General features: G+C 47.6%; 1 protein-coding gene across 1 annotated transcript in view; it reads left to right on the forward strand.

The window, feature by feature from the left end:
• Positions 1-17,804, forward strand: part of NCOR2 (nuclear receptor corepressor 2) — a 207,759-nt gene that overhangs the window by 111,104 nt on the left and 78,851 nt on the right. Inside the window, 2 exon segments of the mRNA XM_032229003.1 lie at positions 6,724-6,866; positions 16,907-17,066. Coding sequence (XP_032084894.1) covers positions 6,724-6,866; positions 16,907-17,066 — 303 coding nt within the window.

The following is a 17,804-nucleotide window of genomic DNA, read 5'->3' on the forward strand; positions in this document are numbered from 1 at the left end:
TGAATCTCTCCTTGGTCAGTTTCCATCCATTATTCCTTGTCTGGCCTTCGGGTTCCTTGGGAAATAGATTGACCCCCCTCCTCTCTGTGGCAGCCCTTCAAATATTGGAAGACTGCTATGCTGTCTCCCCTGGTCCTTCTCTTCACTAGACTAGCCAGGCCCAGTTCCTGCAACCATTCATTGTATGTTTTAGCCTCCAGTCTCCTCATCATCCTGGTTGCTCTTCACTGCACTCTTTCTAGAGTTTCAACATCTTTTTTTATAGTGTGGTGACCAAAACCGGATGCAGGATTCTAGGTGTGGTCTTGCTAAGTCTTTACAGAGTGGTATTAGTACCTCACTTGATTTCTATTGTATCCCTCTGTTAATGCAACTTAGGATTGCATTGGGTTTTTTGGCTGCCGCTGCATACGGCTGGCTCATATTTAGCTGGTTGTCCTCTAAGACTCCAAGATCCCCCTCACAGTCACTGCTATGAAGCCTGGTTTCACCCAGTCTATATGTGTCCTTTTGTCTTTTCTTATCTAAGTGTAGGACTTTACCTTTCTCTACATTGAATTTCCTGTGTTCAAGTCTGTCAAGATCCATCTGTACACACAGGTAGAAATGAGGGTCTTGTGTTGTTTTGTTTAATTGACTCTCACTCCTGGGTCAAGAGTTTTGTCTTCTTGAAGACCAAATCCAACCTGGGAACCATTCTCTATCACCCTCATCCAAAAACACCCACCTCAAGCATCCTTAGATTCCTGTAAGAAGAGAATCCTTTCAGATGTTGGAGAATCTCCATGCTAAATAAATATCATTATTGGCGTAATTTGATAAATAACATTTAGCAGAGTGGACTTTGCCTGTTCGATATTTTTGTAAGAAATATACATTTCTGTTGGTCTCCAAACTCATCCAGTTCATTCCTTGGTGGAATGTGGAAACCTGTTAATGGAAGATTTGGTTATCCCCAGACTTATTCAATCTTGGAAATTATGGAATTATGGAAGTCCATTGATTATAAATTATGGAACGTATCGGATCTCCGGGATGCGGTGGATGAATGGCTGAACTTGTTGATCAGAAAGATCGGCAGTTCAGTGGTTCAAATCCCTAGCGCTGCGTAACGGAGTGAGCTCCCGTGATTTGTCCCAGCTTCTGCCAACCTAGCAGTCCAAAAGCACTTAAAAATGCAAGTAGAAAAATAGGAACCACCTTTGGTGAGAAGGTCACAGCGCTAGCTCTTTGGCTTTGAAACGGTGGTGAGCAACGCCCCCTGGAGTCAGGAACTGCTAGCACATATGTGCAAGGGGAAACTTTATAGGATCACCTGCTTGAGCAGGGGGTTGGACTAGAAGTTCTCCAAGGTCCCTTCCAACTCTGAGTTCTACTCTTTCTTCTATTCTTCCAACTCTGTTCTACTCTTTTGATGACCTTCAGAGAGTTGAAGAACACTGGAAGACCCTGTTGTAACTTGTTCTACATTTCCATAAGTATTTAGCTTGGTCTAGCTGGTCATACTTCATTATGTAAGATCACAGTTGGAATATTACATCCAATTTTAGTCATCATGATATAAAAAAAAGTAGTTGAGTGCAGAGAAGAGTCAAAAGGGATTAGAGGTGAAGAATGGTTGCGGGAACTGGGTATGTCTAGTCTGATGAAAAGAAGGACTTGGGGGTGACATGATAGCAGCGTTCCCATATTTGAGGGGCTGCCACAGAGGGGAAATTAAACTATTCTCCAAAGCACTTGAAGGCAGGACAAGAAGCAATGGGTGGAAACTAATCAAGGAGAGAATCAAACTAGAATTAAGAAGAAATTTCTTGACAGTGAGAACAATTAATCAGTGGAACGACTTGCCTCCAGAAGTTGTGAATGCTCCAACACTGGAAGTTTTTAAGATTAGATAACCATTTGTCTGAAGTGGTGTAAGCGTTCTTGCTCGTGCAGGGGGTTGGACTAGAAGACCTCTAAGGCCCCTTCCAACTCTGTTATGCTTGCATGAAGAGGCATTTTAGACTGAGGTACCGCACCTTTCAATCTTTTTATCCACCTCTTCCAAGCTTTTCCACCTCCAGGAGCTGACTCAAAACCCGTCTAATCGAGGCTACATGCAAATGAACCCAATTTGCATAATTTATACCAGCTGCAGAATTCACCCCCCCCCCCTTTGCTTGCTTACCGCCTCCCTCTTCTTTCTTTTCTTCTGGCCCCTCTGATGAGTTTTTGGCTCGCCAGGCTTTTTTTGAACTTTGGTGGTGGCACAGCTTAATTCAGAACATCGGAGTCCTGCCCACCCTTTGAAGTTTGGCTTTGACCCCTGGACTGTCCATTCTTGGTGCTGTGGGTGGGGTGGGGGAGAAGGGGGTATTTTCTTAGGGGGTAAAGAGCGGGGAGAAGAAGTCGGTTTGGTCTTGTTGTCCTGCTCGAAGCTGAGACTCTTTCACTTGCCCCTTGTAGGTGAACTAAGTCGGGTGTGTGTGTGTGTGTGTGTCAAAGTGAAGATTTGGATGAGCAATTTTGCATTTTTTGGGAGGGGGGCAGGAAAGATGCAACTCCTTGCATGGGGGGGGGGGGAGGGAGGAGAAGCATGCATCCGTCAGTTTCCTGCCTTGGGAAGTGGGGGCTTTGGATCTCCCCAAGAATGGGGGTCTTGGTGGGTTCATTCCTGGGGAAGGAGTCCCCCCCTTTCTGCCTACTCTAAAGTCCACTGCATTTTGAGGGGCAGGAAAGATGCAGGTTCTTGCATGGGGGGCTGCGGGGGTAGGGAAGCATGCTTCTCTCAGTTTTCTACCCTGGGAGGGGGACTGAGTCTCCCCAATAAATGGGGGTCTTGGTGGGTTCATTCCTGGGAAGGGGGGGATCCCCCTTTCTGCCCAGTCTAAAGCTTTCTACATTTTGGGGGACAGCAGAGGTGCATTCTTGAACGTATGTGTATGGGGGGAAGCATGCATCCCTCACTTTCCACAATAAATGGGGTTTGCGGTGGGCTCATTCCTGGGAGGGGGGGGCTCCCCCTTTTCCGGCTAATCCAAAGCTTTCTACATTTTGGGGGACAGCAGAGGTGCATTCTTGAACGTATGTGTATGGGGGGAAGCATGCATCCCTCACTTTCCACAATAAATGGGGTTTGCGGTGGGCTCATTCCTGGGAGGGGGGGGCTCCCCCTTTTCCGGCTAATCCAAAGCTTTCTACATTTTTGGGGACAGGAGACGCGCACCTCCTTGCAGAAGAAGGGAGAAAGCATGCATCCCTCCATTTCCTGCCTTTGAGTGGGGGACTTGGAGTTGCCCCACTCATTCCTGGGGAAAGGGGCTTTCCCTTTCTGTCCCCTACCCCGCCACCTCTTCCTTTCCAGGTTCCTGATCTGGTGTGCCCTGCAAGCCAAAATGTTTGGGACCAAATCCACCCTTGGGGGAAGTGTGTGAGAGTGTGTGTGTGTGGAAGGAGCGGGGGTGGGGGGAGAGAAACAGAGGCCCAGCAGGAGGGGGTCCCCATTTGCGTGGGAGCTGCTGCCAAGAACAACCCCTTTGATTCAGATCAGAGAGAAGGAAGCGATTAAGAAAGGCTTTGTTTTCCTGGGTTTCTTTTTCCCTTGCTGTTGACATTCAGAGGAGAGAGAGAGAGAGGGAGAGAGAGGGAGAGAGAGAGAGAGAGAGAGAGAGAGAGAAGGGGGGAAGTCTTGCCAAGTTGGCCGCACCCTTGTCGTCTTGGGCCGATGCCACGCGGCTTGTGGACGCTGTCTAGAGGTCACATTCAGACGGAGCAAACTTCTGGGTCACATAGGGGCAGGGCTGGAGGGCGGAGAAGCAGAGGGAGCTAGCTCCCCACGGTGCTTCCTACCTCCTCCCTTACAGCCAGCCCTCCCTCCTCCTCCTCAGCTCTCCCCACCGAAGGCTTCACCCCTCTGCACGTTTCGGTCGCAATCTGGATCCTCTCCCAAAATCTGTCTCTTTGGGTTGCTTCCTCCTCTTCCTCCTCCTTCTCCTCCTCCTCTTCCTCCCCCTCTCTTCCTGCCCCTCCTGGCACCCAGAGCCGCTCGGGGAAAGGCAGGCAAAGGCTGGCAAGGGAGTTTGCGGAGGCTGGGAGGGAAGGGAAGCGAATCCTCCTCCTTCTTCTCCTCCTCCTCCACCACCACCTCCTCCGTAAAAGAGACACACGGCTGGGAAGCGGCGCCCAGGGACCGAGCAGGTGGGAGTCCGGGTTCGCTTGGAAAATGTAAAGGAGGAGGCGCAGAGCAAGTTGGAGGGTTGGCACTGCCAGGGAAAGAAGAGGAGGAGGAAGGAGTCTTCCGGGATCGGCTGACCTTTCTCCCAGTTTGAAGTTGGCACCGGCTGCAGAAAACCCTCCCCGGGAGCAGCGGTGGCTGGGCGCACATGCCTCTTTTCCGGGACTGCCCTGAGAGAGTCCGCGGCGAGCAAGAAATGTGAGAGTGAGATACGAGCCAGCCAAGAGGAGGAGGAGGAGGAGGAGGAAGAGAGCATCTGAACCAGCCTGATCTCTTCTTCTATTCCTCCTTGTTTCTTTCTTTTTTAAAAAACTGGGGGAGAAGGGGGGTTGCTTTGTTTGGTCTGACCTCCTCCTCCTCCTTCCCCTAACTCCCGAGAATTCGCCTGCCTCCTTCCCCGCGTATGGTTTCGGTCCAGCAGCCATCAGATGAATGTGGACCAGGATGTAAGTGGGGGTTTGTAAAGGAGGGTGGGGATAAGTGGAAAATCTGAGCCGTTTTGAGTGTACGAGTTGTGGACGAGAGGGAGGGAGGGAGGGAAGAGGAGGAGGGAGTGTCCCACTGGCGTGGCTCCTGGTGGAAAGGTCCCAACGGGTGATGTCCAACCGCCGTGCCTTCTGGGCCGGACCTCCCAAAGCCCGGATCTGGCTTGGGGATGGGAAACCACCTCCAGTTTCCCTTCCAAAAAGTTTGAAAATTTAGCAGGGACTTTTTAGAGCACCGGGGAAGGGAAGGGAAGGTGGGCAGGCAGGGGTGGAGTTTGTAGGGAGGGCAACTTACTGGGGGGCCTTTTCCCAGCTGTGGGATACATTGGGTGTTTCCTGGCAAGAGCCAAAGGTAGCTGCTGACATGTCTTTCCCCAGGCGTGTGTGTGTGTGTAATTATAGTTTTGGAAAGCAGGTGTTGGTGTGTGTGTGTGTTTTTTTAATCGGAGGTGCTGGAAAGATAAGGGCAGCTGTGGGTGCACGAATATGCGGCTGCTGCAGGGAAAGATGGGCGGGTGGGCATGTGGGCGATGCATTACCCATGGGGTATGACCGCACAGGGGCAGGTAGGTGTGATGCCAGCCTGGGCCGCTGAAGCCTCTTTAAGGCTCCAGAGACCCCCCCTAACCCCCCGCATCTTTCTGACAGGCAGGATGATGCATTTTTAATAGGGACGTGATTTTATTTATCTTTCAAGGTAGTTTATAAAAAAATATTGCAAAGTTGTTGGAGTTTGCAAGAAGCATCTCACTCCACCCTTACCCTAGGGGTTTTAACAGCCCTGTAAGGCAGACATAGATGAGACTCATCTTTAGTTAAACACACCAGCAGTGTGTGTGTGTGGGGGGGAAATGCATATTAGGAGTGGACACGAGTTCAGATGTGACCACAGGACAGTTGGCGCTGAGCCAAAATCCATTCCGGGTTGACAGCTTCCTTTTGTTTTCTTTCTTTCTTTCTTTCTTTCTTTCTTTCTTTCTTTCTTTCTTTCTTTCTTTTTGAAAATGAAGGCTAAGAAAGACTTGTTTACAAGGGGTTGTTTGCAAACTCTCAGAATTGGGGTTGGTGCAAATCCAGCGGACTGGAGCAAAGGAAGGGTGGGGGAACCAAGTTTCAAGTCCTCAACAGGTGCCAAGACAAACAACTGTCGCACCTTCCTGCTCCCCGAGTCGAATGACAGGCAGAGCAATTTCGCTTTTCATTCCATCCCATCCTCAAAAATGCAGGAAAAGTTCTCAGGCACTTTTCCGACTTCTATTTTTATCCTTGCTTTTATTTTATTATTTTTTTAATCTGGAGAAGATTAACTGTCATTTTACAGCCCTCTCTCCCTCTCTCTGAGAGAGAGACAGAGAGAGGGGGGGTTGAGAGAGAGTGAGGGGGGGGGGAGAGATAGTGTGGGGAGAGATACAGTGAAAGTGAGAGAGAATGTGTGTGAGAGAGGGAGAGAGACAGTGGGGAGGGGGAGAGGGAGGGAGGGAGAGAGACAGTGGAGGGGAGAGACAGTGAGAGAGAGAGAGGGAGAGACAGTGGGGAGAGAGGGAGAGACAGTGTGTATGTGAGAGAGAGAGGGAGAGAGTCAGAGAGAGAGAGAGAGGAAGAGAGACTGGGGGAGGGAGGGAGAGAGAGACAGTGGGGAGAGAGAGGGAGAGACAGTGGGGAGAGAGGGAGAGACAGTGTGTATGTGAGAGAGAGAGGGAGAGAGAGAGAATCAGAGGGAGAGGGACTGGGGGAAGGGAGGGAGGGAGAGAGAGAGAGAGAGGTTAGAGAGCTTTCATGGTTTGGCCTTGTTTGGGGTTTTTTTCCCAAGGGGGGAAAACGATTGATGGGTCTCCTGCTGAGATTTGGTTCTATTTTTGCTACTTTCCTCCTTGGCTAGCATTTTGGGGGGTTTTTTTTATCATGTCGTAATTTAACCATCTTCCTATCTCTGCTTTTTAGCCTTTCTGCCTTTTTTTTAACCTTCTGCCTTTCTAAAGCCTTTTTTAAAAACTGTCTGCTTTTCTGCCTTGTCCACCCCAGGTCTCCTTGAACATGGACGCAACTGGTCCGCCATTGCCCGCATGGTGGGGTCGAAGAGCGTCTCGCAGTGTAAAAACTTCTACTTCAACTACAAGAAGAGGCAGAACCTGGATGAGATCCTCCAGCAGCACAAATTGAAAATGGTAAGCGTGGCGAATTGGCTTCCCGTCGGCCAAGCCTTCTGACTTGGAATTCGTTTTTTCGATGGATTCGGTGTTTGCCTTCCGGCCTCGCTGACCCAGCTTCGTGGCCAAATGTTTTGAATCCGGAGAAAAAATATTTGCCAAGTTGTGGTTTATGGGAGATGTATGCATTCATACAGGTGGTCCTTGTTTTATAACGATTCATTTAGTGGCTGTTCCAAATTACAACAGCCCTGAAAAAAAGTAACTTACAACCGGTCCTCACACTTATGACTAGTCCTCGCATTTACAACTGATCCTCACACTTATGACCAGTCCCTGTGCTTGTAGCCAGTCCTCACACTTATGACCAGTCCTCACACTTACAACTGGTCCTCGCGCTTACGATCAGTCCTCACTTATGACTGTCACAGCATCCCCAGGATCAAGTGATCAAAATTCAGGCGACTGACAGTTGCAATGTCCTGGGGTCATGTGATCACCATTTGCGATCTTCCCCCAGCTGGCTTCTAAATAAGCAAAGTCAGTGGGAGAAGCCAGATTCACTTAACGTCTGTGATTCGTTTAACGACTGCAGTGATTTGCTTAACCAAGAAACAAAAAGATCATAAAATTGAGCCTGCCTCACTTAGCAACCCGTCTTGCTTCGCCAGGGAAATTCTACTCCTACTTATGGGTTGTAAATCAAGAACTACCTGTATACAGAGCCACAGTGGCGCAGTGTTTAGAGGGCGGTACTGCAGGCTACTTCTGCTGATTGCCGGTTCCTACCTGCAATTTGGCAGATCGAATCTCACCAGGCTCAAGGTTGACTCAGCCTTCCATCCTTCCGAGGTGGGTAAAATGAGGAGCCAGATTGTTGGAGGCAAAAGGCTGACTCTGTAAACCGCTTAGAGAGGGCTGTAAATGCACTATGAAGTGGTATATAAGTCTAGGTGCTATTGTTATAACTATTACTCTTCCTTTTCCCTTTCCCCTTCCTTCCTTCCTTCCTTCCTTCCTTCTTTCCTTCCTTCCTTCCTTCCTTCCTTCCTTCCTTCCTTCCTGCCACCCATCCATCCATCCATCCATCCATCCATTCATATTTCGCAGTGGTTAGAATGCAGTATTGCATTCTGCCAATTGCCAGCAGTTCAATCCTGACTGGCTCAAGGTTGACTCAGCCTCCCATCCTTCCAAGGTGGGTAAAATGAAGACCCAGATTGTTGGGGCAAGAGGCTGACTCTGTAAATGGCTTAGAAAGGCGTGTAAAGCACTGTGAAGCGGTATATAAGTCTAGGTGCTATTGCTATTGCTTATTGCTATTACTCTTCCTTTTCCCTTTCTCCTTCCTTCCTTCCTTCCTTCCTTCCTTCCTTCCTTCCTTCCTTCCTTTCATAACTCTGCCCACTGCCAGGAGTTCAATACTGATGGGCTCAAGGTTGACTCAGCCTTCCCTCCTTCCAAGGTGGGTAAAATGAGGACCCAGATTGTTAGGGGCAAGAGGCTGATTCTGTAAACCCCTTAGAGAGGGCTGGAAATCACTGTGAAGCAGTACATAAGTGCTATTGCTCCTTCCTTCCTTCCTTCCTTCCTTCCTGCCTGCCTGCCTGCCTGCCTGCCTGCCTGCCTGCCTGCCTGCCAGCAGTTCAATTCTGAGCGGCTGACTCAAGCTTTCCCTCCTTCTGAGGTGGGTAAAATGAGGACCCAAATTGTTGGGGGCAAGAGGCTGACTTCACCACTGTGAAGTGGTTATATAAGCCTAAGGGTATACGCAGAAGGTGAGATGCTGAGATATTTCTACCTACTGGTAAACACTTACCTATGGAGTTGTGTGTAGTAAAAGCAGCAGTGATTGTGGGTTGCCGTTCAGAAAGCTTTCGTCCTCAGCCTCAGTTTGCTCAGAGGGAAAAGTGAGCTTGTGATGAGAGATACGTGGTTATTTTTAAGCGCCCTTGGCCACAGCGATACGGTTATTTCAAGGCGTCCAGCTCTTTGGATCCCATGTTGGTTCCATCCACTTTGTCACTTTTCTGCGGCCAACCCCCCCTCCCCCTTTTCATAATTATTCCCCCAAAGATTAATCTCTCGCCTTCCAGTGAAGGGCTGCAGCCCAGCGCGTTCAATAAAAGCATCAAGGAAGGCATGTAAATCCAGTCTAAAACAGCCCAAAGAAAACCACCGGTTTGAAAAAAAAAAAACCAACATGAATTAAAATCACGTTCGGGTCTCGTCTGAAGGCCTTGGAGATTTTAGGATGAAAGTTCTCTCTAAGACTGTGATGGCGAATCTATGGCACAAGTGTCACAGGTGGCATGCACAGCTCTCTCTGCAGGAACGCCAGCCATCACCCCAGCCTAGCTCCACCACGCATACACGCATGTCTCCCGCCGGCCAGCTGTTCTTCAGGTCTCTGCCATGCATGCAGGGGGATCATGCGGGAGGATGTATGCGCACATGCGCAGGACACATGCATTGAGCGGCACTCACATTGCATTGCAGCCCCCCGCACTTCATTTGGTCTTCCAGGTTGTTGCAATAGCAATAGCAGATTTTTATATACCGCTTCATAGGGCTTTCAGCCCTCTCTAAGCGGTTTTTACAGAGTCAGCATATTGCCCCCAACAACAATCCGGGTCCTCATTTTACCCACCTCGGAAGGATGGAAGGCTGAGTCAACCCTGAGCCGGTGAGATTTGAACCGCTGAACTGCTGATCTAGCAGTCAGCCTGCAGTGCTGCATTTAACCACTGCGCCACCTTGGCTCTTGCAGGAAATCCTCCAGGCCCAAAATGGGATGCAGGGTGCATGCAAGCCCCTCCTCCCTGTGCCCCATTTTGGGCCTGGGAAGCCTCCTGGACCACCAAACTGGAAGCCCAAAATGGGTGAGGGGGATGGGAAGAATGCGCGGGGGAGTGCAGGTGGGTCATGCATTCATACGAAGGGGGCAAGATGCACCTGCGCAGGGTGTGGGCCCAGGGGGTGGATGCGTGGGGTGTGTACGCACATTGCATTAAGGGGGCGAGTGCTTTTGGCATGCAATGACCGAAAGGTTAGCCATCTCTGCTCTAAGATAAATGGAAGACTTGCAAAGGCTTAAAAGCAAAAACACCTGAAAAGGTGGAAATAGCCTTGGGAAAAATAATCCTTGCCTTACAGCCAAAATTGGGAGCAGAATTTCCATCTCTAAGCAAGGCAGTTTTTAAGTGAGTTGCGTCTGATTTTGCAACCTTCTTTTTTTTTGAAGTTATTAAATAAATCATGCGCTTGGTAAACAAATCTGGCTTCCTCCATTCATTTTGCTCGTCGGAAGCCAGCTGGGGAAAGTGCATATGGGCATCACGTGTCCCAGGGAGGTTGAAACGGTCATACAACACATGCCGTTGCCAGCGGTCTGGATTTCGGTGACTTGAAAGTGGAGATGTGCGGTGGTCATAAGTGAGAGGACGGGTCATCGGCCACCTTTTTCAGCGCCGTTGTAACTTCAAACCATCACTAAACGAATGGCTGCAAATCCCTGTGTTTTGGAAGAGGCCAAGGGGTCAAGCCGGATTAGATGGGAGGAAGGCGGCTTTGTATGGTTAACCGTCACTAAGCCAACCACCATTAAGCCATATATGATGGCTTGGTTCAAGTGAGTTTCATAGATAAGATTTTTTTAAAAAAAAAAAACCATACTTCTCTCTCTTTTCCCCTTTTTTGTGCTTTTCTCCTCTTTTACTTTTCATTTTTGTTTTTTCATTTTTCAACCTGTGTTTGGTATTGCCTTTGCAGAAAATTAAAACCCCCAAACACAAAAACAACAACCAACAGCACCATATTAGTGGTGTAGAATTGAGTAGTATGGCATAGGTACGGTGATTGTGCCTTTTATAGTTTACGCACCTATCCGTTGCCTAAAAAGTGACACAGCAGAGAGGTTCAGCAGCAACAACAGCTGTTGTGTGTCTTCCCCGGAGCCTGATCTTATCCAGAGGATCGGACTGGGCCAGGCAGAGTAGGAGTAAAATATGTGTGTGTGTGTGTGTACGTGTGCGTGTGTGTGTCCTTATCTATACACACACACACACACACACACACACACGATTACTCATTTCTCTTCTCCTTTCTCTGCAAATTCCACACTTATTGTTAAGTTGTCATATTTACATACACACGAACGCATACATATGAAAACTTAATGATAAGCGTGGAATTTGCAGAGAAAGGAGAAGAGAAATGAGCAATTGTACAAATCAGCAGAGAAGGAGGCAGCAGACGGTAGGGAGGGGCTGTGAAGCAGGTAGTCCTCGACATACGACAACAATCAAGCCGAACATTTCTGCTGCTAAGCGACACCCTTGTGAAGGGAGCTCTTTGGCATCATTGCACGAGCTTTCTTGCCACGGTGGTTAAGCAAATCGATGCAGATGTTAAGTTAGTAGTACTCTGTGGCTGAGGGAGACATGACGGAAGTGAGTTTTGCCCCATTTTACGACCTCCCTTGCCACAGCTGTTAAGTGAGTCCCTGCATTCTGAATTTTGAATCACATCCCATGTGAATCCACGGGGATGTTGCAACCGTCATAAGTGTGAAAAACCATCATAAGTCACTGTTCTCAGTGCCGTTGTAACTTTGAGGAGTAAACTCTGACTGTCATAAGTAGAAACCACTTGCCAAACCATCTGAATTTAGAACAGTTCCTTTAGTGCAGGGGTGTCCAAACTTGGGAATTCCCCAGCCAGAATTCTGGGAGTTGAAGTCCACAAGTCTTAAAGTTCCCAAGTTTGGACACCCCTGCTTTAGTGACTGTTTGAAGTTACAACAGCACTGAAAAAAGTTACTTAGCACCGTTTTTCACATTTACAACCGTTGCAGCATTCCCATGACTCATATTTACGATGGTCGCCGTGTCCCGTGGTCCCCTTTTGCAATCAAAGCCGACGGAGTATCCAGATCCACTTAACAACCGTGCTACCAACTTAACAACCACAGAGATCCACTTAACAGCGGTTGCAAGGGAGGTCGTAAAATGGGGCAAAGCTCACTCCTGTAATGTCTCGCTCAGCCACAGAGATTGTGGTTGTGAGTTGTGGAGTGCCTGCACATCCGTTGCCGCATGCCGTTCCAGCCTCTCCCTTGTCTCTCTGCCCCCAAGGAGGATTCGATGCACAATGACACAAAGAGGTTGCCTCGGTAGTGTGCGGAAGTTGCCACGTCCCAGCGGTGCTTTTGGGGGACTCGCCTGGCTGCGTCATAACGACTGAGTCACCGTGGGGGACCAGTCCTTCATTTGGAAAAACCATACAGGCATCCCCGGGAAATCGGCTAATTGAATTTCTTTCGCTTTGCCCAGCCCTCTGCAGTCCTCACAAAATGCAGCCGGATGCCAGGATCACACCAGAGGGTCCCCCCCTCCCATTAGCATCCTGGGATTTGAATAGCCTCCTCTGAGTTCTGGGGTTTGAATGGAAACAGGATGAGCACTCAGTGTTAAGGTTCAAGGGGAGGATTTACTGGATTTTTCGTACCTTTTTCCCTCCCAAAAAGAGGGAGAAAATCTGGGTGCATCTTATACACTGAATACAGCATTTTTTGCGTCACGACCCCCCCCCTTTGCAAAAATGGCCATGCATAGCCTCTAGGAGGCTTCCAGAGTGCTCCTGGGGGCTGGGGAGCGCAAAAACAAGTGGAAAATGGGCCGTTTTTTGCTCGTGTTTGCGCCCCCAGCCCCCAGGAGCACTTTGCAGGCCTTCTAAAGGCTATGCAAGCCCTGTTTGTGGCAAAACATGGGCCTGTTTTTGCAAAAAACAGGCAGTTTTTTGCTCATTTTTGCCCCTTTCCTAGCCCCCAGGAGCACTTTGCAGGCCCCTCAAATTTTCTGTATTCCCTGTTTTTCACAAAAAAGAGGCGTGCAGAGGGTTTGGGAGGCCTGCAGAGTGCATTAACTTTTTTTTTTAAAAAAATTACCTTTTCAAAATCTTGGTGTGTCTTATACTCCGGTGCATCTTACCGTTTGAAAAATACGGTAAATCCTGCGCTTCCCAGCTCTGCAAAATGGGCCTTTCAGGATAACAGAGTCAGAAGGGACCTTGGAGGCCTTCTAGTCCAACCCTCTGCGAAGGCAGGAAAAACCCTCTACCATTCCAGACCAAATGGCTGTCCAGTCTCTTCTTAAAAGCCTCCGATGATGGAGTACCCAGAATAACGGATTTGGAAGGAAGGGACTTTGGAGGTCTTCTAGTCTAACCCCCTGCTCAACCCCCACCTGTGGCATGCATGCCATCGCTCTCCATCATGGTGCATTTGAACAAGTCCTCAGGTCACCGGGACCTACTTGTTTTACGACCATCGTGATTTACAATGGCTTTGTTAACAGTGGAAGAGTAGGTGTTTATGGTCTTCTCTCTATTCTCTGCATCTTCCCGATTGATGTCATTCGCCTGACTCCCATCGTTTTCTTTAGAGCAGCAGTTTTGGAGTTTCTCTTTCCTTTTTTCCCCTTCTTTTTGGCAAAAGAACAATGGACACTCAGCTGGTTTGAGTTGCCATTCTTCTCTCCTTTTTTCTTAAAAAGGGGAAAAAACCAACAACAACAACCCACGCTATTGTTTTGCCGGCAACAACAGATGTCATAAATCTGAATAGAGAGAGGGGGGGGGGGAAGAGAACAAAAAGCTTGCGGTTAATCTAACATCCCGTTTTCCTAAACATTTGCTACTCTGCATGCACATAGCCGGCGGGAGGGCTGGGCCAAGGATGCGCAGAACGGAAGGACTCAAAATCATGTTGAGGATTCAAGATCTTGGGGATCTTGAAACGGAAAACTTGTTTGGGAATCCCAATAGTGCTTTCTTTCAACTGGATTTTCTTATTTTTAGTTTTGAAGAATTTCGCTTCTCATCTAAGGAGCTTCTTTTGCTCTCATTGGGTGGTGGGGAATGGAAGGATTGATATTCCTTGCAGACAACTGGTCATTTCCATCCTTTTAGAGGGTCCTTGAGGCCACTTGGAGGTTTCTCTGTGTCCTCAGGGTCACCTGAGTGGTGCAAATGGTTCCTGTAGCCTGCATTTTTTCCTTGTGGAAATCCGTTCCTACTCCCACACCATTCCAAGGGGGTTCATCCCAAATTGGCTAAAAGTCTGTAGAGATTCTCCATCATCCAGGTCACGGTTGTCCCAAAGCTGTTTTTTTCAGGAGGCAACTGGACTTTCTAATTTTTCCTTTGAAGGTTTTTTGCTTCTCACCCAAGAAGCTTCTTCAGCTCTGGCTGGATGGTGGGGAATGGAAGGATTGATATTCCTTGCAAACAGCTGGTCATTTCCATCCTTTTAGAGGGTTCTTGATGCCACTTGGGGGCTTATCTGTGTCCTCAGGGTCATCTGAGTAGTGTAAATGGTTCCTGTAGTCTGCAATCTTTCCCTCTGGAAATCAGTTCCTACTCCCACACCATTCCAAGGGTCTTCATCCCAAATTTTATAGCTGAAATTCGATAGAGATTCTCAGTCACCCAGGTCATGGTTGTCCCAAAGGTGCTTTTTTCAGGTAAGCCCTCCAAGTAGCCTCAACGACCCTCTAAAAGGATGCAAATGATCAGCTGTTTACAAGGAATATAAATCCTTCCATTCCCCACCACCCAGTGGGGAAGATGCGGTCCTCCAGATGTGGCAAAACGTCCCCTGATCCCCAGATGTCATGCTGTCTTCTGAAGATGATGACGATTAGCCTTGGTGAAACATTTCCTACCCTGCCTTTCTCCTTCATCTTCGACATGCAGTTCCCATGTCACATCTGGAGCACCGGGGTTTTTAATCACGAGTGTATTGTTGCTGTTGTTGTTTAAATCCCTCTTTTCCCTTGACCCCCCCCCCCCTGCTCCAAACGGAAAGCCCTCGGTGTGGGGGGAGAACAAGGGGAGGGCAGCATGCCATCCGAAGCAGGTTCCCCAGTTGTCCATCCCGGGTTAATTTTCTTGCTCCACCGGGGTTGCAATGAGTCACCCGGGACGCGAGGAAGAGGCGGAAGCGCCAAGATTGCTTCGCCATAGTAACGGGGCTCGTTGCCGTTGGTTTGTGTTCACTTCGTCAAGCACCCCAGCGGCTCCTGATAATGTGCACTTATCCAAATGGTGTCTCTGGCAGGAGTTCAAACTTCGCCAAGGCTCTCCTGTACCGATGAAATCCGGGTTTTGTTTGCTTCCCCCCCCCCATTTTATTTGCGTTTATTCCAAGGGAAAACTCATGTTAGAAAAGCCAAAATATTATTTTTTTTCAATCTGAACAGCATGTTGTCCGAGGACAATTAGTTTTGAGGAACAAAACAACTATAAGCGTTAATAGTAATCATAATAGACATATCATTAATAATAAACACATAGTAATAATAAGATTAGCTTGTCCATACTAGAAAACTTTCATGATATAATTAATCATTCTCTTAATCTTTTTAGTTTCTAACCTCTGTTTCTGTTAGTTACCCATTGGTAAAACAAGTCCCATGTTAAAAAGTATTGTTTCTTCCTTCTTTGTTGTTAGTGTTAATCTGTCCATCTCTGCTCATTGTAATATTTTTATTATAACACTTTTGTCTCTTCATTTTTCCACTGTTGTGCAAACACAATCCTTTCTGCTGTCAACACATGTAAGATTAGATATGTATTCCCTTTATTATTCTCTTCTGGTAAAATACCCCCCCCCCCTCCACCAAATATTTCTGGTTTAAAATCAAAATGCAGCTGTATCGTTTTTTCTAACCAGGTATGCATTTTAGTCCAATTTTTTTTGCAAAAAATTTAAAAAGTCATCCCTCCGGGTTTTGTTCTGACCCAACCTTAGCAGAAACAAGAAACAGACTTGTCACGAAAAACCTCTTTATTTATCTCCTGTGAATTAATGGCATTCACCCACTGAAAAGTCCAGGCATTAGTCCTTCATGGAGTTAATTGCAATACAGTTAACTCCCTGAAGGACAGGGAGTTAACTGTATTGTTAACTTATCAGTTTCTTGCGATAATTGCAAGATCATGAGCTTCCAGCCGCAAAGCTGCAAATTAAGTTCTGGCAAGCAATCTTTGTGGCACGAAAGGCAATGAGCCAGATCTTCAGAAATACAAACTGTTGTCTCCCACGACTACCACTCCCCTTTCCTTCTATTTATTCCCCAGCCAGGGAGGGGCCATTCCACGTGTGCTTTGCTTCCTGAGTCAACTCCTTGTCCTCCATTGTTTCCCTCTCCTAACAGCTCGGTGCATGCGTGCATCTGGAACAGGCCCCAGCTGTTCTTCCTCCTCACTTATATCAGCCTCCAAAGGCAGCTGCCTCTCCAGTGGCTGGGAAATGTCGGATGGCCGAGGCTCTATCTCATCCATCAGAGCCTTCCCCAGACTCGGCCCAAGTTTCTCCCCAGCCTCCTCATCATCCCGGGTCTGCTGCCAGTTCTACTGGCAGCAGGCTAGCCGCAACAGGGGTTTTTTTTGTATGCCCAAGATAAGAACTTACAGTTTCCTGGTTTTTTAGCCTAGTGCTTTAACCACTAGACAAAACTGCCTCCCTGCATCTTCCCAGGATGAAATCAGAATTATAGTGAGCAGAGGCAACAAACGCTGAATTCTAGCTCTTTTGTTAAGCCAGCATAAAATTTTCAAAGTATTCTCCGTACACACAAACGCACACACAAAAACGTTTATGGGTGTTATTAATGTGATGGACCAAAGTAGTAGTAACAGCGAGCGTGCAATTGTGGGTGTGTCTGTGGGTGTGGTTGTGTAACTCTCTTCCTTCTGCGGTACAGTGGATGCTGTAAGAGGCTGTGATGATGTGATGGTCGAGCCAATTTAGCAAAAAATAAAACCACTTCCGAAAATGGCCCTTTTAAGCCAATTCTCGGAATCTTAGCTTCTGCAATCCCAGCCCTTGCTATTTCCAAGAATGGCTGTTTCAACCTCCTGGTGGTGGTGGTGGTGGTGTGTGTGTGTGTGTGTGTGTTTAACACAATGTTTACTCTTTTGCTGATGCTGCCAGTGACAACAAGATGGGATTCCACCAAGATTCATAACCTTCCTTTCCTGCTTGGCTTAATCAGGAGAAAGAAAGGAACTCCCGGAGAAAGAAGAAAAAAGGTCCCGTAATCCAAAACGAGGAAAGAGCTTTCGCCCCAGTCGCCGAGGACGAAGAGATGGGCCAGGATGGGTCGGGCACCAGCGGCAACGAGGAGGAGATGGCCGAGGAGGTCGAGGCAGAAGGTGAGATGTTTCTTCAGGATGAAGTTGAATCTCTTGATCCGTTTTCACTTCGACCAGGGCTCTCCAAATTTGGCAACTTTAATGTCTACGGACATGCTTGGTCATCTCGTGTCATGCTTGTCCCAAAGGTGCATTTTCAGGAGATACCTGGACTTTGTTTTTGCTTGAAGACATTTCGCTCCTCATCCAAGAAGCTTCTTCCATTCTGACAGGATAGTTGGGAATGGAAGGATTTATATTCCTTGCAGACAGCTGGTAATTACCATTTTTTCGGAATATAAGACTCTCCGAAGTATAAGATGCGCCTAGCTTTTGGGGAGGAAAACGAGAAAAAAAATCTGCTCCTGCCTCCCAGCAATTTGCCTCCTTGCAACAAACGGCAAACAGTACAGACAAAATACACTGTTTGTGATGTTACATTTCAGACTATACTTGTACAAATGCTTGTTAAAATTGATGTGCTTTCTGGAAGTATACATTATTCTCTGCTATTTAAAAGAAGATAAAATAGCACTGGGCCTCTTCAGATCAAGCATTTATTTTAAAAAGCTTCTTAATTTTGTTAAGTTGTCTAGAACACTAATAAAGCAGTATTTAAAAAACAAATCTAATAATTTGAACATTCTACAGGCATTTATAATTATTGACATACCTCCTTGCAGCAAACAGCTTGTTTCAGTTTAACCTGATTAGAAGAAAAAAAATCTGCCTCAGCCTCCCAGCAATTTGCCTCCTTGC

This window comes from Thamnophis elegans, chromosome 13, assembly GCF_009769535.1.
Source record: "Thamnophis elegans isolate rThaEle1 chromosome 13, rThaEle1.pri, whole genome shotgun sequence".
NCBI lineage: Eukaryota > Metazoa > Chordata > Lepidosauria > Squamata > Colubridae > Thamnophis > Thamnophis elegans.